The sequence below is a fragment of the Mobula hypostoma genome, chromosome 8, assembly GCF_963921235.1.
Source record: "Mobula hypostoma chromosome 8, sMobHyp1.1, whole genome shotgun sequence".
NCBI lineage: Eukaryota > Metazoa > Chordata > Chondrichthyes > Myliobatiformes > Myliobatidae > Mobula > Mobula hypostoma.
Genome location: NC_086104.1, coordinates 78753217 through 78778192, shown reverse-complemented (window position 1 = coordinate 78778192; position 24976 = coordinate 78753217). Strand labels below are relative to the sequence as shown.

Here is a 24976-nt window from a genome sequence, read left to right as displayed (position 1 = left end):
TGCCTCAGAACAGAAGGATGTCACTTTAGAACAGAGGTCAGGAGGAATTTCTTTAGCCAGAGGGTGGCAAATCTGTAGAATCTGTGTGTAGAATCTGTGGCTATAGAGGTCAAATCATTGGATATATTTAAAGTGGAGATTGACAAGTTCTTAAATAGTCAGGCTTCGAAGATTACAGGGAGAGCGTAGGGGAATGGAGTTGAAAGGGAAAGTAAATCAACCATCATCAAATGGTGGGGCTGACCAATGGACTGAATAGCCTCATTTTGCTCCTATATCTTATGGTCTTACATAGCACCTATAAAAAGTATTCAATTCCCTTGGAAGTTTTCATGTTTTATTGTTTTACAACATTGAATTACAGTGGATTTAATTTGGCTTTTTTGACACTGATCAGCAAGAAAGACTCTTTCGTGGCAAAGTGAAAACAGATTTCTACAAAGTGATCTAAATTAATTACAATTTTTAAACACAGAATTTATTGATTGCATAATAACTCACCCCTTTCAAGTCAGTTTTTAGTAGATACACCTTTGGCAGCAATTATAGTCTTTAGTCTGTGTGGATAGGTCTCTATCAGCTTTGCACATCTGGGCACTGCAATTTTTCCCCTTTCTTCTTTACAAAATTGCTCAAGCTCTGTCAGATTGCATGTGGGTCGTGAGTGAACAGCTCTTTTTAAGTTCAGCCACAAATTCTCAATTGGATTGAGGTCTGGACTCTGACTTGGCCACTCCAGGACATTAACTTTGTTCTTTTTAAGCCATTTCTATGTAGCTTTAGCTTTATACTTGGGGTCATTGTCTTGTTGGAAAACAAATCTTCTCCCAATTCGCAGTTTTCTTGCAGACTGCATCAGGTTTTCCTCCAGGATTTCCCTATATTTTGCTGCATTCATTTTACCCTCTACCTTCACAAGCTTTCGAAGGCCTGCTGCAGTGAAGCACCCCCACAGCATGATGCAGCCATCATCATGCTTCACAGTCGGGATAGTGTGTTTTTGATGATGTATGGCATTTGGCATAGCGTTTAGTCTGATGGCCAAAAAGCTTAATGCTGGTTTCATCAGATCATAGAACCTTCTTCCAGCTGACTTCTGGCAAACTCTAGCCAGGATTTCATGTGAGTTTTTTTTCCAACAGTTTTTTACCACTCTTCCATAAAGCTACGACTGATGAAGCACCCGGTCAACAGTTATATGCACAGTATCTCCCATCCCAATCACTGAAGCTTGTAATTTCTCCAGAGTTGTCATAGGTCTCTCGGTGGCCTCCCTCACTAGTCCCCTTCTTGCATGGTCACTCAGTTTTTGAGGACAGCCTGCTCCAGACAGATTTACAGCTGCACCATATTCTTTCCATTTCCTGATGATTGACCTAACTGTACTCCAAGGGATATTCAGTGACTTGAAATTTTTTTGTATCTATCTCCTGACTTGTGCTTTCCAATAACCTTTTCGTGGAGTTGCTTGGAATGTTCTTTTGTCTTCATGGTGTAGTTTTTGCCAGGATACAGATCCATCCAGCAGTTGGATCTTCCAGATACAGGTGTATTTTTTCACTACAATCAGTTGGCTGCACACAGCTCTCCAAAAACAGATCTCCATTTAACTGATTATGTGATTTCTAAAGCCAATTGGCTGCACCAGTGATGATTTGGTGTGTCAAATTAAAGGGGGATGGTGAATACTTAAGCAATCAATTATTTTGTGTTTTATATGTGTGATTTATGTAGATCACTTTGTAGAGATCAGTTTTTACTTTGACATGAAAGAGTCTTTTTCTGTTGATCAGGGTCAAAAAAAAGCCAAATTAAATCCACCGTGATTCAATGTTGTAAAACAATAAAACGTGAGAACTTCCAAAGGGGATGAATATTTTTATAAGCACTGTATATTAGACAAAGAAAATGCACTCACTTTGCCTTCAAGTATCAATTCAATATGTTGAAGAACAAAAGTCAAATCTTTTTATTAAAGTCTTTAGCTTTCATAATGGTTAAATATTCATAAAGGATCATAATGGTTGGATATTCTTCTTATCTACCTTCTCGATGCCATTGTGGTACATTTACAGTTGTACCAAACTACAATGCAGTACAAATTTGATAGTGTCATGTGAATGACGTTTGCCAGCCAGTAGTGTAGTGGCATCAGTGCCGGACTTTGAGACGAGTGGTCCGGGTTCAAATCCAGCCAGCTCCTTGCACGCTTTCTGTCCATGCTGGGCTGAGCATTGAGTTAGCAACTCGGCCTCATTAAAAACAGACAAAGTGCTAAAGCATTGGCAATGTTGCCATGGATGCACCACAAGGCGTGGAGAGGAATAACAATGTGAATCATATAATTATTGATGGAATTGCAAAGAGCTGTTGCTGGTGGAGTTACAATATATTTATAAATTATAAAATCCAGATATTTTGCAGTTTGTTCTCACAGCTCAGTTAAGATTTCATTGCTATTTGCTGATTAGTCACAGGTTATAAAAGGAAGAAACTAATGATGTTCAAATAAAAAAAATACAGCTACCTCTTCTCCCTGCTTTGGCTCCTGCACAACATGGAGTATGTTTGATCTCTGGTTGACATTCCTCAACCTGACTATCATTCTTGTGAGAGAAATGGTCTCCAGGGTACGATACTGCAGGCTGTCCCAGAATAATGCCTGAACATGATTTGATGGATAAGAGAAAGACAAAAAAAATGCAGGAAATAAATTTGCCTTCATGGGGCTCAAGGAAATGTTAAATTCCAACTAGGTCTATTTGCATTCATTTACAATACTGACACAATGAACTCTCTCATACACTTTGAGTTCAGTTGTTTTGAAATATTTCTCTGCAGGACTAACTAAATCAACATTTGTTGCCAGGTTGCAATTAATTGGTGGAGCAATTGATTCATTAATTATCATTATGACAGTTACATTATTATCCAACCAGTGTTTCAATTATGGTTAATTGGGACATGGGGACCAGTACATTTTGGCCCATTTAAGCAGCTGCTTCGATTAACTAAAGTTTCATGGAAATAGGTAAAATCGTTTAAAAAAGATTATGTATTTAAATGAAATACATAAGGGATTACTTACTCACTCTTCCTTCAGTTAGTCCTGACGAAGGGTCTCGGCCTGAAACGTCGACTGCACCTCTTCCTACGGATGCTGCCTGGCCTGCTGCGTTCACCAGCAACTTTTATGTGTGTTGCCCAGTTTGTGATGACTGCTTCTACCACTGGATCTGGACTTCCAAGGTTGCTAGCATGGAACTGTCCCAGCTCAACAGCCTTTCCACTTTAAAGCTCTCCCACACAGGTTTCACTGTTGTCGTCGGACGCACCAGACAACCAAGACGCTGCCTGTTCTTTTGATTGACTGTAAATGAACATAATTATCCCAGATACCTAGTGCAGATAATGGACTGCCTTCATACAATGCTTTTGATGATTACATCCTCCATTTTTATTGTAACATTCAAGATGATTATCAATACCGTCAAATTCTTTGTAGTTCCAAAATTGTTGAATTAATGAAATCATTTCATTCTCACTCCCGGCCGTTTCTGGCATTTCCAAGCCTGAATCATTGAAACTCCAGTGAGCAAAACAGTTCTAAATTGTCTTGCTGCTTATTTCTCGCTAATTAGTAATGACAAAAGTCACTGCTTTTTGGTCACAAACACAAGCAAATGATGCTATTTAAAAACTTTTCACTCTAAGCACGGTCTAGTGTCTAAAGGCCACAGAAGTTCACACAACTGATGCTAGTTAGAAACTGCTCAGCAGCAGTCTACCATCCCAATTAAGCAGCATGGTGTTCCACAAAAAGAAAAGGAATCCTGGCTATTTTTTCAATTAGTTTTTGTTCTTTAAGAGTGGTCCCATATAATGTGCTCCCCAATTAACTGATGAACTAGTAACTAGAATCCATTGTATATTGATGGAAGGAACATATGTACACTGTTTCCTTGCATCTCTATTGTACCCGGCCATGAAAAAACTTACCACTAAAAATGCACATAACTTAGAAAGGTACTTAAAGGTTACACACAGAGAAAATCAAAAGGAGTGGGCATTGAGCCTTTTGTATAAATGTCAGAAGTAGCAATAAAAGTCTGGTCATAAAACAGTTGGATCTGAGGTAAATTTGCTTTTGAAGTTGTAGTACATTTTAAAGGGGTTGAATAAAGTAAGGAGGCAAAGGAGTTGGAGAAGAAAAAACAAATAATGTGGATTGCCAATCTGAATGTTTTGGCGCCAGAGGGAGAGGAGAAGTTTGAGATTTTTTTTCAGTTGCATTAATGAATGGATTATCAACATGATCAGTGAGCTTGTAGTTGTACTTATTATATTTAATAAACCATGGCAATACTTACAAGTAAAGAATAGTCAGTAGACCAAAAACTGATGTGTTGAAAAGTGGAAGTACATTAGTAAAAACAAATTGGGTGAGTACTTTAGCAGCAGTCTTCTAAGGAATTGGTTAGAACAAACAGGGATTTTGGGGATGTAGACAGGTGATCTTGATACAGAAAAGGAACTGTGGTATTCAGCTCAGCTCTGACAAATAGAAGATCAAAGCTGTTAAACTCAACTTTAAGATGGAACCAGATAGGAGTATAGGATTAATGGCAAGAGCAAGGAGATTTTAGCCAGAGGCTAAATGCAGTTACTGCCTTTATTTTCTGTCGGGTTTCAAGCAATGTTCCCTCTAATTTTTAGTAGTCAGTGTGTACAAAAATCTTATGTTGTGCATATTTTTTTCCTGTGACAAAAGTATGTGCGCACTGAATGCACACATGGCACAGTTTATGTAGGTTTACAGAATACTTGACGTAAAACTGCACAGAATAACAACAAAATAACATACATATTTAAGTCACTCAGTTATTTTTTCTCTCTCCTGTCTTTGGCACTTACCCATTCTTTGTAAACTCTATCTAGGCTAATAGAACTTCCATCCAACTGATAGCTTTTGATTCTCATTAACATATCCAAATAACATTCACCTAACTGGTTTCTCAGCTTGTTTTTGAGTTGATTCGTTAGGCTAAAACCTCGCTCACAGTCCGCACTAGACACAAGAAAGGTTCCCCCAATGTCCATCAACTGTGCAAAGTCGCAAAACTGTTCATTTTGAAGTACAAATGCCACAGTTTGAGCAAAGTTAGAAATCAGTTTGGATTTAATTTTTTCTTGCACAGAAAATTCGAAATCATTTAACTGTCTAACTATTGCAGTATTTTCAGCTAGAAAATCATGATATTTTAGACATAAGGCATTAACTTGTTCTTCGCCAAATGTGAAGTTACAATCTGCAATTGTGGAGAAATCAAAAGCTGACCATTCTTGCACCTCATCTTCAGTAAACCTTTCTTGTAAATGAACAGAAAGACTATTTATAAAAGTCAACAGCGAACTTGTATCTACTGTGACGTTTTCTTCACGTTGTTGGCTTAGCAAAACTTTAACTTTGTCACTCCACGAAACATTGTCTCCCAGATACTGCTTTCTTATCTTGTTAATTTTGCCTCGCACAATATGAAGTGAATCAATCGGTGTCAGGCCACTGTTTTGCAGAATCTTGCACAGTGCAGCCAGTTCATCAAAGATATCACTTAAAACCTGTAAAGCTACTTTGTATGTGATGTTTATCAATTTCTTGTGACAGTATTTAGCCACAGGGTCATTTGACTGATCTTTTTCAATAAAAATGTAGTAAGCTATCTACAGAATTTGAAATAGATCTTTGTAAACTTTACCATATGAACACTGTCCGCCAAAAGTGGCTGCCGCCGTGATGCAGCTGTACAAACCGGAACAGGAAAGGTGAGGTGACGTAAATTAGCCTTGTGGTATTTGAAAAACTGACTAACTAGTTAATGGAAACATTTAGCTAAAAGATTATTTTCAATAAGTATAATTATTAATTACTGCATTATTTTAGGTAACTAACCTTCTGTGCGCACATTAATTGCCTTTGTGCGCTGGTTGAAAAACGTGTGTGCGCGCACACAGCTTAGAGGGAACATAGGTTCCAAGTTAAAAGCTTCCAGCACCTGTATAACTTAATGTTATAATGTTATAGAAGGATGTCGCTTTAGAACAGAGATAAGGTGGAATTTCTTTGGTCAGAGAGTGATAAATCTGTGGAATTCATTGCCGCAGATGGCTGCAAAGGTCAAGTTATTGGATACGTTTAAAGCAGTGATTGATAGGTTCTAAATTAATGAGGGTGTCAAAAGTTAGGGGGAGGAGGCAAGAGAATGGGGTTGAAAGGGAAATAAATTAGCCATGATGAAATAGCAAAACTGATTTGATAGACTGAATTGCCTAATTCTGCCCCTATATCTGATGGCCTTGTGTTAGATAAGCAATTTGTGTCCATAGCTAATGTTAATGAAGGTCAGGGTATGGATGTCAAAAAAGAGAAAGAAAGTACCAAAAATGAATTCTGAGGAGTCTAACCAATAGCATTATAGTACTTGAACAAAAGGTTTTAAACAAGTGCAGGACAAGCATAGTCGTACAGGGGCAGTGGCCGAAGCTGGGGTTAGAATTGGAATCTAGAGAGAAGTAAGCATGGATAAAATCCCTTTTTCACTGTCAGTGTGCTCAGGTCACTGGGGCTAAGTGAATGAATCAGAAAGAGTTGAACATATGAGTGGAAGGCAATATTACAGAGCAGTACAGAGCAATTATAAAGTAGGCAACAAGGTAGAACCAAAGGTTAGGTCAAAAGTGTTTACATTTTCAGGAAAAAGTTGAATTTGATAAGAAGAGAAATATCCTAATTGGCTGCTTTGAATATTCAGGACTAGAACTTATGGATGAATAAATGGTAAATAATCTCTGCTGAAAGTAATCCACTTCAATTCAAGGTTGCAAGTTACTGTGCATTAACTCTTACATTCTGAGACATGCAAAATGGCACATCAAGACAAATGGATGACAGCCAGATGTGGACCACTTGCTTCATGAAGCTACCATTACTGATGACAAAATGCACTATCCCTTAAGCCCTATAGCAATGGCAATGAGTCCTAATTCCAAAGGCAATATGTTACAGAGAGTAGACCTGCTGTTCAAGTACCTTGAACCATTTAAACAACATTGATGGGACATCTGAGCATTTTCTTGCCCTTACAGAACCTATGTATCTCTGAATCTGTTGGGTAACTAGCAGGACAGGAAACAGTCAGATTTCCTAAGTAACACCAACAAAATGCTGGAAGAAATCAGCAGGTCAGGCAGCATCTATGGAAAAGAGTAAACAGTTGATGTTTCGGGTCGAGACCCATCTTCAGGACTGAGAGGGAAGGTGTGAGATGCTTGAGTTAAAAGATGGGGATTTGGATTTCCAGCATCTGCAGATTTTCTTGAGTCGGGTTTCCTGCTGAGGGTACTTGTATGGGTTAATGTGCTTTGAATGCTTTCCCTGTCGACTGTAATAAACAGAGAGCAACTGGCCTTGATTTCATGTGAAGTGATAAACTGTGTAGATTATTCCTCAGTTTCTGAGGAGGCCCGTTTTGGAAACATATCTTCGTCAAATATATCTATTGTTTTATCACATATTGTATGTTGTCTGATTAAATTTCTAGAGTGATATAGCGGATGTGCCAAATGACAACACCAAAAATGACAAAAAAGGGAGAACTAATACAACCAAAGCAAGTGTAACACCACAAACCAGCTCGGAACTGAGACAGAACTCGACTTCTGGCCAGGGGGTTGGAAATGATGCTAAGAAAGGTGACAACCAAGAGAGTAATCTATCTTTGAAGAATTTATCATCAATTGTTTTGTACGCTCTTAGATTAAAACATATCATCATTATGACTGTGAATATTGAGCAGGACTTCTGGGCAATAATATTCCTTTTACCTTCAGATTTGGGAAATGGTCCATTGTCCAGGTGCTTTTCACTCAATTTTCTGCATTTCTGTAGGGTATTTATATATAGCTACCACCAGACTCCGAAGACAATTAAAATTTCAGACTAAGTGCCCTGAATTTTCCATTGATTTTCCAGCAAGCCAAGACCCAAGCTAATACAAAAGCAAGTGATCTGTTACAGCAAAATGTTGAATGGAGCTTTCCCTTCATTCTGCCATCATTTAAAATATATATCTACACTTGCCTACACTGAATCATCACTCAAACAGATGACTGCATTGGTTTCCTTCACGGCATTAACCACAGTTCAATACAATAGGAAGATAATGCAGCAAAATACTTGGCTAAGGAGTTGGTGCAGGAGGGAGGGCTTCATGTTTCTGGACAATTGGGCCTTGTTCCAGGGAAGGTGGGACCTGTTCCGACGGGATGGGTTGCACCTGAACTGGAAGGGACTAACATCCTTGCGGGAAGGTTTGCTGGTGCTGCTCCGGGGGTTTAAACTAGATTTGCAGGGGGAGGGGAACCAGAGTGTTGGAGCAGATAGTGAGGTGGAGGAGGATAAAGGTCATGCGAGAACTGCAAGTATAGTACATGGAGTAAAGCCAGATCTAACATATAAAGAGGCTTTGAGGAAAGAGAAACAGAATAAAGGGTGTAAAGATAGTAAGGTAGAAGGGCTAAAGTGCATGTACTTCAATGCAAGAAGCATCAGGAACGAAGGTGATGAACTGAGAGCTTGGATACATACATGGAATTATGATGTAGTATCCATTACAGAGACTTGGCTGGCACCAGGGCAGGAATGGATTCTCAATATTCCTGGATTTCAGTGCTTTAAAAGGGATAGAGAGGGGGGAAAATGGGAGGAGAGGTGGCATTACTGATCAGGGATACTATTACAGCTACAGAAAGGGTGGGTAATGTAGCAGGGTCCTCTTTTGAGTCAGTATGGGTGGAAGTCAGGAACAGGAAGGGAGCAGTTACTCTATTGGGAGTATTCTATAGGCCCCTTGGTAGCAGCAGAGATACAGAGGAGCAGATTGGGAGGCAGATTTTGGAAAGGTGCAAAAATAACAGGGTTGTTATCATGGGTGACTTTAACTTTTCTAATATTCATTGGCACCTGATTAGTCCCAATAGTTTAGACGGGGCAGAGTTTGTTAAGTGTGACCAGGACGGATTCCTGTCACAGTATGTTGACAGACCAACTAGGGGGAATGCCATACTAGATTTAGTATTAGGTAACGAACCGGGTCAGGTCACAGATCTCTCAGTGGGTGAGCATCTGGGGGACAGTGACCACCGCTCCCTGGCCTTTAACATTATCATGGAAAAGGATAGAATCAGAGAGGACAGGAAAATTTTTAATTGGGAAAGGGCAAATTATGAGGCTATAAGGCTAGAACTTGCGGGTGTGAATTGGGATAATGTTTTTGCAGGGTAATGTACTATGGACATGTGGTCATTGTTTAGGGATCTCTTGCAGGATGTTGGGGATAAATTTGTCCCGGTGGGGAGATAAAGAATGGTAGGGTGAAGGAACCATGGGTGACAAGTGAGGTGAAGAATCTAGTCAGGTGGAAGAAGGCAGCATACGTGAGGTTTAGGAAGCAAGGATCAGATGGGTCTATTGAAGAATATAGGGTAGCAAGAAAGGATCTTAAGAAGGGGCTGAGGAGAGCAAAAAGGGGGCATGAGAAGGCCTTGGCGAGTAGGGTAAAGGAAAACCCCAAGGCATTCTTCAATTATGTGAAGAACAAAAGGTTGACAGGAGTGAAGATAGGACCAATTAGAGATAAAGGTGGGAAGATGTGCCTGGAGGCTGTGGAAGTGAGCGAGGTCCTCAATGAATACTTCTCTTCGGTATTCACCAATGAGAGGGAACTTGATGACGGTGAGGACAATATGAGTGAGGTTGATGTTCTGGAGCATGTTGATGTTAAGGGAGAAGAGGTGTTGGAGTTGTTAAAATACATTAGGACGGATAAGTCCCTGGGGCCTGACGGAATATTCCCCAGGCTGCACCACGAGGCGAGGGAAGAGATTGCTGAGCCTCTGGCTAGGATCTTTATGTCCTCGTTGTCCACGGGAATGGTACCAGAGGATTGGAGGGAGGCAAATGTTGTCCCCTATTTCAAAAAAGGTAGTAGGGATAGTCCGGGTAATTATAGACCAGTGAGCCTTACGTCTGTGGTGGAAAAGCTGTTGGAAAAGTTTCTTAGAGATAGGATCTGTGGGCATTTGGAGAATCATGATCTGATCAGGGACAGTCAGCATGGCTTTGTGAAGGGCAGATCGTGTCTAACAAGCCTGATAGAGTTCTTTCAGGAGGTGACCAGGCATATAGATGAGGGTAGTGCAGTGGATGGGATTTACATGGATTTCATTAAGGCATTTGACAAGGTTCCACACAGTAGGCTTATTCAGAAAGTCAGAAGGCATGGGATCCAGGGAAGTTTGGCCAGGTGGATTCAGAATTGGCTTGCCTGCAGAAAGCAAAGGGTTGTGGTGGAGGGAGTACATTTGGATTGGAGGGTTGTGACTAGTGGTGTCCCACAAGGATCAGTTCTGGGACCTCTACTTTTCGTGATTTTTATTAACGACCTGGATGTGGGGGTAGAAGGGTGGGTTGGCAAGTTTGTAGACAACACAAAGGTGGGTGGTGTTGTGGATAGTGTAGCGGATTTGTCGAAGGTTGCAGAGAGACATTGATAAGATGCAGAAGTGGGCTGAGAAGTCGCAGATGGCATTCAGCCCAGAGAAGTGTGAGGTGGTACACTTTGGAAGGACAAACTCCAAGGCAGAGTACAAAGTAAATGGCAGGATACTTGGAAGTGTGGAGGAGCAGAAGGATCTGGGAGAACATGTCCACAGTTCCCTGGAAGTTGCCTCACAGGTAGATAGGGTAGTTAAGAAAGCTTATGGAGTGTTAGCTTTCATAGGTTGAGGGATAGAGTTTAAGAGTCACGGGGTAATGATACAGCTCTATAAACCTCTGATTAGGCCACACTTCGAGTACTGTGTCCAGTTCTGGTTGCCTCACTATAGGAAGGATGTGGAAGCATTGAAAAGGGTACAGAGGAGATTCACCAGGATGCTACCTGGTTTAGAGGGGATGGATTATGATCAGAGATTAAGGGAGCTAGGGCTTTATTCTTTGGAGAGAAGGAGGATGAGAGGAGACATGATAGAGGTGTAAAAGATAATAAGAGGAATAGATAAGAGTGGATAGCCAGCGCCTCTTCCCCAGGGCACCACTGCTCAATACAAGAGGACATGGCTTTAAGGTAAGGGGTGGGAAGTTCAAGGGGGATATTAGGGGAAGGTTTTTTTACTCAGAGAGTGGTTGGTGCATGGAATGCACTGCCTGAGTCAGTGGTGGAGGCAGATACACTAGTGAAATTTAAGAGACTACTAGACAGGAATATGGAGGAATTTAAGGTAGAGGGTTATATGGGAGGCAGGGTTTAAGGGTCGGCACAACATTGTGGGCTGAAGGGCCTGTACTGTTCTATGTTTAATAATTTTAAGTATGGGTTAGATATTATTATTTGACCAGAAGACAGTGGAAAAGATGTTGCAAAACTGGATCCTTTTCTGGCTCATTTACTCACAGTGGCAATTATAACTGGCTTATGAGATGCTTGTGCGATCTGCCTATTACTGTTACAACCACTCCAGTATAAAAGTTAATATAAATGCCCACAGCTGTCTTTGGCACCACCATTGTAGCTGTGGTGACCAAACACAGTTCAGAATATCTGTGAAAGGTTGCATAGTTACAGTGCAGCCTTTTTCAATTTCAGAATTCATAGACCTCTGATCAACAAAACGGTGTGTGTAGCTAGTATTTAAACTATTATACAATTATTAGAAGATTATTAGAAAATATTAGAAGATGTTACAGGATGCTTACCAATTTCAGGTGCTTATAATTTTCACATACCTTTTGAATTCTTTACTACAGATAAAATAGGGGGAAATAAGTAATTGAAAATATTTCACCTGGAAAACAAAACATACAATGTTTTTATCTCCCGGGTAGATAAGTAACTATATGTAAATATTTTAAATGTAAAACAGCATGAAGCAACTCCCTGAGTTTAAGTGGCCAAACTCCAACAAAGTTATTAATATTATCACATAGTTTGGAAGGTTGAGCTCTAATCCAGGTGAGCACCACAGAAGTAAACATGAGTCCTGTGGGTTGCTGATCTCCATCCTTAATTTCCCAAGTGCACTTACTGTTAGCCATGAAATATCTTAATATCATAAGTAAGTCTTTTATATCCTTGCAATGCAGTCTAATTTAATTGTTAATATAATTGAGAAAGTGTTTTAGATGTGCTTAATAATGAGTGTTTGATTTTTTTTTCCCCTCCCACCACTCCATCCCTCCCAGATTTAACACTGGTACCTCAGGTGAATATTGAGGATTTAAAGCAAATGAAGGTAATTTTGATGCAATATTTTAGAAACTACAATTATTTTGATGTTATATTAATATGTCACATGATACCTTTCCTTTTGCTTCGCTGAGCACCAGTCCAATGAACAGGAGCATCTTCTATCAAACTGTTAGTAGTCAAGGATCTATTACTTCTCTGTGTCAAGAGACAATATGTTACATTTACCGTGGCTGTGGCATCACAGTACGGCTGGATCTGTGATAATTGAATGTTACCAAACAGAAATACATATTTTATTAGATATAACTTCTCAAAAGGAAGCATCAAGGCCTAATGTATCCCTGATGTGACTTTTGCACAAAGCACAGGCCACAGGTCAAATACAGAGAGCCAAATGCTGTAAATAATCTGAAATTTGTGACCTTCCTCGTGGGTGTTGCTAAACTGTTAATCATATAAACTGAGCAAATGATCAAAAGGTTCTCTTTCTTGATAATCATGCAATATTTTTCCATCTTCAATCAGTATCATAAAATCTTCATGTCAGAGAGTGGGTCTTCATTAAAGCACAAAAACAAAGCAAAATTGAATGCTATTGTCCAGACTTCATTTTATGTTGTCTTGGGGCTATGAAAGTTGAGGCGATAATCTCTTGGAATGATTTATATAGTGCTGGTCAGGATTTAAAACCTAGAGAAGCCAATGGAGTGGCAAGTTAGCATTCTGAACATCAAAAGAGGAAACAAGTTAGTTAGAGTTTTGGCTAGAGATCACAGGGCTGATGATCTCAGTATTGATTGCGGTAGAGATACAGGTATCTGCCATATGGAAAGTTTAAACTATTGATGCTGCTGCAGTATTCAAGATCATGGGAGATTCCCAATTTAAGACCTCGCGCTTCTTATAGTTCCAGAGTATCAAGGCCAATCATGTTCTTTTGAAGTGTAGCTACTATTGAGGAATGTTTAATACTATGCCACGTGCTCATTTATATTGAGCATTGTCTGAGAAAGTAACCCGTATGACTGATTCTAGCCAGAACCAGTCATTAAGATAATTAAGATCACATGTGACCTAAATGGCTCAGTATATTCAAGAGAGAAAGGATCTGTGATTTAGTATATATAATTTGTTTTGCAAGCCTTCACATAATTTTTCTCCGCTGTTGGCAAGCTGCCATTTATTCTGTGCTGTGTTTGGTTTATGCTTACCTAATTCTGAATTCCTGCCCTTTAATCCTACCTCAAAGTGATGTTGGGAAGATCTGAGAGAAAATTGTTCTCTGAAATAGAAAACCATCTTTTAGTAGGCTTGACAAAAAAAGAGGGAGATTTTGTTTCCAGGGAATCACTTAGGATGTACAGCACCAAAGCAGGTCTTTCAACACGACAAATCTGTTCTGGTCATTTTAGCGCCCATCTTTTCTCGTCTGAATCTATCAGAATAAATCACCAATCCGTTCTCTCTTGTTTATATATACATTTAACTACTCATATTAAATGTACCCTTAATCATCTGGTTAACATCAATTACATGGGTCACTCTCCCAGTTACTTTACTGGCTGATGCATGTCACAGCCTTACATGACAAAACATGGTCAATCATAATTCAGTTGAATAGATTGCTTGTTCCAATGCAGGCTGAGAGCATGAGTTTTGTTGCTCATTTTATTCAGTAAAATTTAATGTATAATAGGGTTATGGAGGTAAAATGATTAATTTTTTTTACAGATTGAGGAATTGGGTTGGAGTAGGTAAATAGTTATTAATAGGGTAAGGAAGAAACCAGTGGAAAAGACATACTGAGGGCATTTTGTTTATACATGTAAATTTGTATTCTTGTTTTAATCTTTATTAGTTTAGGGCTCATGCAATAAGGTTTAAGCATCCTTGCAGTAATAATATTTATTTTTGTATCTCAATGTGAAGAAAATATGCATCAGGCTATTGGTTAGAACGACATAGAGCTCATTAAGACTGTCTGTACTGTTAAAGGTAAAAAAAAACTGCATGTCCTTTTTTATAACCTTGTCATTTTTGTGTGCAGTGAATAAAATGAAAATAATGACCAGTTTGCAAAGGAAAACATAAAAACAATTAGGTTGCTGTTACAACAAAGCAATGGAATAATGGATTATGATAATTTTAAATCGAAAAAGGACATAATCCAGGATTCCCATTGTGATTATGTTCCTTTTTCAACTGCAAACAAATTGTTTCATTATTTGTTATTGTAGGCCTATCTAAAACTGCAGAAGAAACAACAAAAAGAGCTGAGTGCATTAAAGAAAAGGCATGCCAAGGTATGTATGCATCATTAATATTTCTTTCGCATACAAAGTTTGTAGGTGTTGCTGGCTGCCATTTGTTGCACTTTTTTGGGGTATATAAAAGTCCACCTGTGCATGTGTAGACTGCAAACAGTGTGGAGCACTTGTACATCGCTGAGAAATATACCTAGACGTCACTATCTATGCCGGAGTGTTTTAATGTATTGCTGAGCAGATACACTGTGAACCAGTGATAAAAATCAGACTTGGATATCCGTTTAATAAGGTCAACATTTTCATCAGCTTTTCAACGTTAATAAAAGGTGTTTCATGCAGCACAAAAGAATGTAGTAGGTCACAATTGCATTTATTCAAGCGACCAATTCTGTCATGTACCTAATTCTAGCTAGCAATAACTTGAACAAAGGATAAAAGATTTTAAAGCAATATTAGACCAAATGTTTTTTTATTTTATTTTTCCAACTTTACCCATCTGTTCTGTACCTCAAGGTTTTGACATCAGCTGGCCTCCAACTGCCTCCCAATCTTTTCCAAAGCCAGTTGAGGGAGTTGAATGCATGATGAAGTGCTGAGAGGATGCTGCAGTGTTCTGGCCTGTCCTTTGAACAAGGCTCTATTTGCTTTATCACAGTATTGCAGATTTTCTATATTTTTATTATAAATGTACTGAGGAGCTTTTTCTGGTATCTTAATCCATTTACCTGAATTAAATGAGATCAAGTTACAGATCGTGGATTGAGCTGGGATCCTCCTTATTCTCTGTTGGAAGGTTATTCACTGAGTGAATGTGCTGACCTTCAGGGCTATTCACTATGAACATTATTAACATGGATTTGAAGGCTGAAAGCTGTGACTGTAAATGCTTAATATTACAGTGTAGAAGTTAGATTTAATGACAAAAGGAAAAGGTTTATGCATTTGTTATAACAACGGTCTGAGGAGCAGTCCAGATTTTCTCAGTCATAGTGACAAACAATGGTACTGCAGAGACACTTCAAGCATGAATCATGTCTAAATAGCACCGAGTGCTGACCTTGCTTTAATTTCATGGGTCAGCACTCATGTTAATGTTTCAGGTGAACTTGGCAAAAGTTTGTCCTTGAGAGTGGAATGTTGGGAAGTAGTGCATTGCAGTAGCCTTTTAGGCTAGGGGAAAGCATCACTGACACTGCTATTGGGACAGAAAAGAAAATTCCCAGAAGTAAATGACTGCTGGCTTCATGGGAGGACAGCGTGCCCCAGTGTCCTTCAATGTAGTGAAAACAAATGCTGCATGAGGAATGCATGCAGAGAAGTAAAGCATTATTTGACTTTGAGCAACCCACACAGGGCAACAGAAGAACAGGGATAAAGTTCAAGATAAATTAATTATGGAAGCACATATATGTCACCATATGCAACCCTGAGATTCATTTTCCTGGGGTCATACTCATAAAATCCGCATTAGAACAATAACCATGATAAAATCAATGAAAGACCACACCAACTGGGTGTTCTACTAGTGTGTAAAAGACAGTAAACTGTGCAAATACAAAAATAAAGAAATAATGATAATAAATAAATAAGCAATAAATATTGAGAATGTGAGATGAAGAGTCCTTGAAAGTAAGCTGAAAATGGAAGAGATGTGGGTGAGGGTAGCTCCACCATCAACACTGCCCTCATTGGCATCTCCCATTTTGTGCACATCTGCTCTCGCCCCATTCTCCTGCCGCCACTCCAAGGATAGGGTTCCTCTTGTCCTCACCTACCATGCCACAAGCCTCCACATCCAGCACATAATTTTTCATAACTTCCACCATCTCCAATGGTTTTCCCTGCCCTCCACTTTTCACTTTCCGCAGTGATCACTTCCTACGCGACTCTCTTGTCCGTTCGTCCCTGCCCACTGATCTCTCTCCTGGCACTTATCCTTGCAAGCAGAACAAATGCCACGCCTTCCTCTACACCTCCTCCCTCACTACCATTCAGGGCCCCACACAGTCCTCCCATATGAGGCAACACTTCACCTGTGAGTCTGTTGTGGTCACCTACTGTATCTGCTGCTCCTGATATGACCTCCTGTATATCAGTGAGGCCCGATGTAGATTGGGAGACCATTTCATCGAGCACCTTCACTCCATCCACCATAAAAAACGCGATTTCCCTGTGGCTGCCTGTTTCAATTCTAATTCCCATTTAAATTTGGACATGTCAATCCATGGCTTCCTCATGAGGTCACACTCAGGTTGGATGAGCAACACCTTATATTCTGTCTGGGTAGCCTCCAATCTGATGGCATGTGCATTGATTCTTAAACTTTTGGTAATTGCACCACCATGCCTTCACCATTCCCCTATCTGTTTCTCCCTCTCACCTTCTTGCCTGCCCATCACTTCCCTCTGGTGCTCCTCCCCTTCCCTTTCTTTTATGGTCTTCTGCCCTCTTCTATCAGAATGCCCCTTTTCCGGTCCTTTATCTCTTTAACCAATCAACTTTCCTGCTGTTTATTTCACCCCCTCCCCCTCTCCTGGTTTCACCAATCACCTGCTACATTGTACTACTTTCGCTCCTCCACTTACCTTATTCTGACTTCTTCCCTTCCTTTCCAGTCCTGATGAAGTGTCTCGGTCCAAAACGTTGACTTTTTGGTCTTTTCCACAGATGCTCCCTGGCCTGCTGAGTTCCTCCAGCATTTCGTGTGTGTAGCTTATTGGTTAGTTTTGAGGGGATGATGGTATTGAATGCCAAGCTGTAGTTGATAAACAGCATCCTGATGTAGGCATCTTTGCTATCCAGATGTTCCAGAGTTGAGTGAAGAGCCAGTGAGATGGCATCTGCTGTGGACCTGTTATACAGTAGGTAAATTGGAGCTGATCCAAGTCATTTCTCAGGCAGGAGTTGATATGTTTCATCACCAACCTCTCAAAACACTTCATCACTGTGGATGTAGATGCTAGAAGATGACAGTCATTGAGGCAGGTTTCCACATTCATCCTAGGCACCGATATAACTGAAGCCTGCTTGAAGAAGGTGAGTACCTCAGACTACCGAAGCAAGAGCTTAAAAATATCAGTGAACAGTCTGGCCGGTTGATCAGCACAGGTCATTAGTACTTGGCCAGGAACTCCATCTGGGCCGGACCTTTTCGTGGTTTCACCCTCCTGAAGGATGCTTGCATATCGACCTCAGAGACTGAAATCACAGAATCGTCCAGGGTCTGAGGGAGTTCATGATGATTCCTCCATGTTTTGATGGTCAAAGTGAGCATAGAAAGTACTGAGCACATCTGAAAGTGAAGCCCTGTTGTCACCTATGTCATTTGATTTTTCTTTATAAGAGGTAGTAGCATTCTAGCCCTGCCACAACTGTTGAGCATCCTTCATTGATTCAAGTTTAGTCCGGATTTGCCACTTTGCCTGTGAGGTGACTTTCTGGAGATTGTACCTGGATGTAATCTTCTTGGGCTCCAGACTTGAATGCCTCTAATTTGTCCCACAATAGATTGTGGATCTCATGGGTCACCTTTGGCTTCTGACTGGGGAGGATTTTGTAGGGACACACTTGAATACAACCGTTTTTATAAAGTTCATGACAACCATAGTGTGTTCTTTCAGATCCACAGATGAGTCCTTGAATATGGCCCAGTCCACCAACCCGAAACAATTCCATAACCACTCCTCTGCCTTCCCCCGAACACCCCTCTGTTGTCCTAATCTCTGGAGCCTTGCTCTTTAGCCTTTGCCTGTATGCAGATAGGAGAAGGACAGACAAGTGATCAGATTTCCCAAAGTACAATCTGGGCATGGAATGGTAGGCATTCCTTATCTTAACATTGCTATGATCTAGTGTGTTGGGACCTCTCATGCTACAGGTTATATGCTGATGGTAATTGGGCAAGGATTTCTTCAAACAAGCCTTATTAAGTCCCTAACTGTGATTTGAAATAAGTTGGGGTGGATTGTTTCTTGTTTGGTTATGGCATCATCTCTTGGAAAAATAGAATGAACAACGTTTAACTGTTAGGTGTACAAGGTTGGGGAAACATGAGTTTGATTAAACTGCCACATCAGAGCATTACCCGAGAGTTTATCATGAAACACGCACCTCCATCTTCTGCCTTTTCCGAATCAGCAGTTTGGTTCACCCTATCAATTGTGAAGCCTTCAGGTCTGATTGTCTATCTGGCATGCTGGGAGTAAGCCACGTCACAGTTAAACATAGAACACAACAATCTCTCATTTCCCTTCGATAGAGCAATCTTGCCCTCAGGTCCTCAGTTTTGTTCTCCAGCCACTGCACATGATCATTGTAATCAGATACCTCATCATCTGCATTCACTGCTAGAAATAGCTGATCATGTTACCAGGTGAAGGAAAATGAAAAGAAGCACCTGTACCTCTCAATAATGCACTGTGTTCACTTACAATAGACTCTCTTTTACATTCTATTAAGTATTTTAATAGCATAACATTGCAGTTTGAGGCTCAAAGAGAGAACAATGACCTTACCTGGTATATAACTGCCTGATGCACAATTGCCTATAAAGTTATTCAGATCATGTTTTACAGATTGTATATCCTTGTGCTATGAACCTGTTTATTTTTCCCCCCAAGATAAAGAAGCCCACTGTAGCGATATGCAGAAGTCCAATAGGGGTAGGTACCTGCACTTTCAGTCCCAGCAGGAGTCAGTGCCAGATCTTGGGATCATCTGCTTCATTCTTCCCTGTCATTTTGTTCCTACTTTGACTACAATGATGGTCCAACTTCTATCCTTCCTAAAGTGTCCCTGAGGAACAACAGCCACTAGCTGTAAAGATGCCACCAGCATTGCACAGCACATTTCATCATTTACTCTGCTCCACATTCAGTTTTAGTGCAGCAGAACTATGTCCAATAACCTCACTGCTCTTGGACTCAGTGCCCTATCAAATGAAAAATATTAGTCCATATGAATTCTTCATCACTTATCTGCTTGTCATCCCTTTGTTACTTAGGACCTTACCTTTCATTTTGCATGTCCTAGCCTCATATGTTCTCCCAAAATGCATAACATCACATTCCACAGGCATCATCTCAGATGTATTAGATACTCTGATCTTACTTGCGTTTGTCTTCTAATTGCTGGGGACTACAGAGGCCAGCAAAAGGTACGGAGAGAGTGGGAGGAATAGCTATGGAGAAATGTGAAAACAAAGATGCAAATTTCCCAAATGGAGAAGCTCGAAGTTTAGTTTAAGATGTCAATCGAAGGCATTATGGTAAGACAGGAGTACACATATGCACACAAATGTTTGCTGAGAAGTAGCTTAGTGAACACATTGTTTAGGAAAGGTGTGCAGCTTCTATCAAAGGCATCCGGAGTGCTTTACTGGCACAGGGGGAACTTCCAGTCAAAGGTGTTGTATTTGTAGAGGGATGAGACAAGATGTACACAGAGTTAAGATGTGGTAAGCAAGAGAAGTCCTGCAGTATGAGGATGGCATGGAATGGCAGAGAAGGCCCTGCGGTGTCACTCTGTCATCTTGTGGCATCCAGAGGTTCCATCCACATACATTACCCTGGTAAGATAAAGTAGCATGGTCATATTACATCATTACCCCCCACTCTCTTCTGGGGGACGTGGGACCTGTACAAAATGGATGCGTTGCACCTGAACCAGAAGGGGACCAATAGTCTTGCGGGCAGGTTTGTTAGAGCTGTCAGGAAGGGTTTAAACTAATTTGGCATGGCGATGGGAACTGGAATGAAGGGACTCCAGATAGGATGTATGGTAAAAAAGCAAATTGCTCATTTGGATGTGGAATCAGGACAATGTCAGAAACAAGAAGAAAAGATAATTGATTTCAGGATCAGCCCTACATCCAAAATAATGTTGAAAATGTAATATATACTGCAAAGACCAAATATTGACCTGCCACTTTGCTCTCCTGTTGTGCCAACAGAATGGGTGCTGGCAGAGAAGAAGAAGAGTACTTAGCAAAACATTTGCACTGTCACATTTCAGTGGTACAGTGCATTAGGTGTTAGGTAATGAACCAGAGGCAATTAGGGAGCTTAAGGTAAAGGAATCCTTAGGAGGCAGCAATCACAATATGATTGAATTCAGTTTGAAGTTTGATAAGGAGAAAGTAAAGTCTGATGTAGCAGTACTTCAGTGGAGTAAAGGAAACTACAGTGGTATGAGAGAGGGGATGGCCAAAGTAAATTGGAAGGAAATGCTGGCAGAGATGACAGCAGAACAGCAATGGCTTGAGTTTCTGGGAAAAGTAAGGAAGGTTCAGGATAGGTGTATTCCAAAAACAAAGAAATATTCAAACGGCAATGTAGTACAGCCATGGCTGACAAGGACAGCCAAGCTAATGCAAAAGCAAAAGGGAGGGCATACAACAAAATAAAAATTAGCAGGAAGATTTAGGATTGGGAAGCTTTTTAAAACAGAGCAACTAAAAGAATAATTAAGAGGGAAAAGATGAAATGTGAAAGCATGCTAGCAAACAATATCAACGTGGATAGAAAAAGCTTCTTCAAGTATATAAAAAATAAAAGAGAGATGAGAGTGGATATAGGACCACTAGAAAATGAGGCTGGAGAAATAATGGGGACATGGAGATGGCAGATGATCTAAAGGAGTATTTTGCATCAGTCTTCACTGTGGAAGACACTAGCAGTTTTCCAGGTGTTGAAGGGTGTGAAGGAAGAGAAGTGAGTGCAGTTACTATTACAAGGGAGAAGGTGCTCAAAAAGCTGCAAAACCTGAATGTGCATGTCACCTGGACCAGATAAGTAGTGATCTTTCAAGTATCATCATACTGGCATGGTTCCGGAGGACTGGAAAATTGCAAATGTCATTCCACTCTTTAAGATAGGAGGAAGGCAGCAGAAAGGAATTTATAGACCAGGTAGCCTGTCCTCAGTGGTTGGGAAGATGTTGAAGCCAGTTGTTAAGGATGAGGTTATGGAGTACTTGATGACACAGGACCAAGTCAGCATGGTTTCTTGAAGGGAGAATCCTGCCTGACAAACCTGTTGGAATTCTTTGAGGAGGTTACAAGTAGGATAGATAAAGGGGTTGCAGCGGATGTTGTGTATTTGAACTTTCAGAAGGCCTTTGACAAGGTACCACACATGAGGCTGCTTACCAAGTTAAGAGCCTGTGGTATTACAGGAAAGTTACTAGCATTGTCAGACCATTGGCTGATTGGTAGGAGGCAGCGAGAAAGAATAAAAGGATCCTTTTCAGGTTGGTTGACAATGACTAGCAGTGTTCTGCAGGGGTTGGAGTTGGGAGCACTTATTTTTATGCTGTATATCAATGATTTAGATGATGGAATAGGTGGCTTTTTGCCAAGTTTGCAGATGATGTGAAGATTGGTGGAGGGGAAGGTAATGTTGAGGAAACAGGTAGGCTGGAAGAGGGCTTAGAGAAATTAGGAGAATGGGCAAGAAAGTAGCAAATGAAATACAATGTTGAAAAATGCATGGTCATGCACTTTGGTAGAAGAAATAAATGTGCGGACTATTCTCTGTACGGGGAGAAAATCCAAAGATCTGAAATGCAAAGGGACTTGGGAGTCCTTGTGCAGAAGACCCTACAGGTTAACTTGTAGGTTGAGTTGTGAGGAACTTAAGTTGCAGTAGGTTATGAAGAAGGTAAATGCAATGTTAGCATTCATTTCAAGTGGTCCAGAATACAAGAACAGGGATGTGATGCTGAGGATTTATAAGGCACTAATGAGGCCTCACCTTGAGTATTGTGAACAATTTTGGGCCCCTCATCTTAGAAAAGATGTGCTGACACTGGAGAGGGTCTAGAGGAGGTTCACAAGGATGATTCTGGGAATGAAAGGGTTATCATATTAGGAATGTTTGATGGCTCTGGATCTATACTAGCTGGAATTTAGAAGGATTGGGCGGGGGGGGGGGATCTCATTGAAATCTTTCAAATATTCTAAGCCCTAGACAGAGTGGATGTGGAAAGTATGTTTCCCATGGTGGGGGAGTCTAGGACAGGAGAGCACAGCCTCAGGAGAGGGGTGTCCATTTAAAACAGATAAAAAAGCCAGCGGGTGGTGAATTTGTGGAATTTGTTACCACAGGCTAGATCTTCAGGTGCATTTAAGACAGAAATTGATAGATTCTTGATTGGACACAGCATCAAGGTTACGGGGAGAAGACCAGGGAATGGGGCTGAGGAGAGGAAAAAAAGGATCAGCCGTGATTGAATAGCGGAGCAGACTCAATAGGCCAAATGGTCTAATTCTGCTCCTATGTCTTTTGGTCTTAATGCGGGCAGTTGTGATGTGTGTACAACTTGACAGTTGCTCAGCATACCAGTGATGCACTCATTTACTATTTGGAATGCAAATGGACCTATGAAATAGATGCTCCAATCATATCCAAGTTAACTGCAGAGTGCCGTGTCTTCAAACGATCTATTTGCTTCCATGGAAACAAGTAGGAGACCGCTCTTTCGGGGTCAGAAACTACTTTGGTGGTAAAGTGCACTGTCATAAAGGTGTCTTGTGATAACTCAGACAGAAGTGGCTCTGACCTTGAGGTGCTGGACGCCAGTAATCCATATACCGAGTTAGAAAGAAAGCTTTCCTGTTGACATAGGTTAAGGGACTGAGTGATTTGCACATTTTCAGAAGCACTGCTTCCTCTGTTACCATTATGATTCAGAATCCGGTTTATTATCACTAACATATGTCATGAATTTGGTTGTTTTGCAGTAGCGGTACAGTCCAATACAGTGGATAATAAATTACTATGTTGCATTAGAAGTATAAAAAATAAATAATGCAAAAATAGAGTAAAATAGTGAGTTATTTCGAAGTCATGAACTACTCTGCAATCTAATGGCAGAGGTGGGAGAGAATGTTGATCATGTGTCTTTGGGCTCCTGTACCTCCTCCCTAATAGTAGAAATGAGACGAGAACATGTCCTGGTAGTAGCACCAGTTATACAAAAGGAGGCAAATCAAAGTATTTGTTCCAGAAGAAATTCATGAATTGGTACAGAACTGTACTAGTAATGTCAGTAAATATGCCAGTGGCCGTCTATAATAAATCCATGGCATTTAATGGTTTGTGTGGACTGTTCGGGGACTGCAGACCAGAGCTGACTGGACCATTCTTACACAGAGCCAGCATGAATTCAATGCAGTAAATGGCCTCATCATGTGCTACGAAATGCTATAATTTGATTAATTTGCACTACTCAGAGACGTTTTTCTTTGTAAAGTGACGTTTGCATGGGCTCCGATTTTTTTCACACGTGATAGAATATGAAACTCAATCCATATGTTGCCATATGGGAACTAGCAAGCAGATGTCATTTGCCTTAGGTTCTGCATGACCGAGCAGACTGCAGTTATCTTTTGCAATTCAACAATGTTGGAAAATTCCCAAAGGGAAAACCAAGCATAAAGTCAGCGGTGAAGGAACGTGTTGCAGCTGCAATGCAACTCGCACAGAAATATACTAAATAGTTGGAAATAGCAAACAACACTCATTCCAGAAATCAGTATCGAACTGATGGCACTAAATGTTGTTTTACAGCTTCCCAAATGTCCTTTTTTTTTTGCTAAAACCAAATAACCCTCGAAAATCATTTAACAGATGAGATGAAACTGTAGAAAAGAGACAGAAATTACAGCAGTGGTATAATTACACCATTTTAAAATCTTCTCCAGTTATACAAACAGTTGGATATGTTTTCCATCTGCTTTCTAACTTTATTTAGTAAAGCATTGGGTGGGACCTGCCAAAGCCTAAAACATAGTTACAATTGTGATTGCAAGCATTTACAAAGTTTTCAGCAACATGTTTAGCTTCCCCTTCAGTTGATGTCATTGACAAACTCCATGCGCTGTGCCACTGAAATGTGACAGTACAAATGTTTTGCCTAAGTACCCTTGCTCTCTGCCAGCACCGGTTCTGTCGGCACAACAGGAGAGCAAGGTGGCAGGCCAGTGTTTGGTCTTTGCAGTATCTATTACATTTTCAAGAATATTTTGCATATAGGGTTAATCCTGAAATCAGTTATCTTTTCTTCTTGTTTCTGATATTGTCCTGATTCCACATCCACATGAGCAAATTTTCCTGCTATGGGCTGCCAAACCCCACTGAGAGGTAAGCACCCTCATTGCCTCTTCCCTTCAGTGCACTTAAATTAATCTTGGCCAACTGGATACTAAACCCATACCAAGGCACACAAAATACTGGAGGAACTCAACAGGTCAAGAAGTCTCCATTTCTTGCCATCAGTCTTTTGGCTTTCCACTACTGCATTCTTTGCTCTGCAAAATAATTTCCCCTTCAGGTGCAGAGGGTGAATCGGGGATGAGTTCACTTGGTACCATTGTGTGCCAAGGCATCTGTTTCTTGGGTTCAC

The 24976-nt window shown here is 40.5% G+C and overlaps 1 protein-coding gene across 12 annotated transcripts in view; it reads left to right on the top strand.

Annotated features, from left to right (window-relative positions):
* The window catches only part of plcb4a (phospholipase C, beta 4a), a 572877-nt gene that overhangs the window by 455596 nt on the left and 92305 nt on the right, over positions 1–24976 (top strand). For all 12 annotated transcript variants that reach the window (XM_063056176.1, XM_063056174.1, XM_063056175.1 and 9 more), the window contains 3 exons: positions 7599–7749; positions 12299–12348; positions 14543–14608. In XM_063056176.1, coding sequence (XP_062912246.1) covers positions 7599–7749; positions 12299–12348; positions 14543–14608 — 267 coding nt within the window. The remainder of the gene's footprint in view (positions 1–7598; positions 7750–12298; positions 12349–14542; positions 14609–24976) is intronic.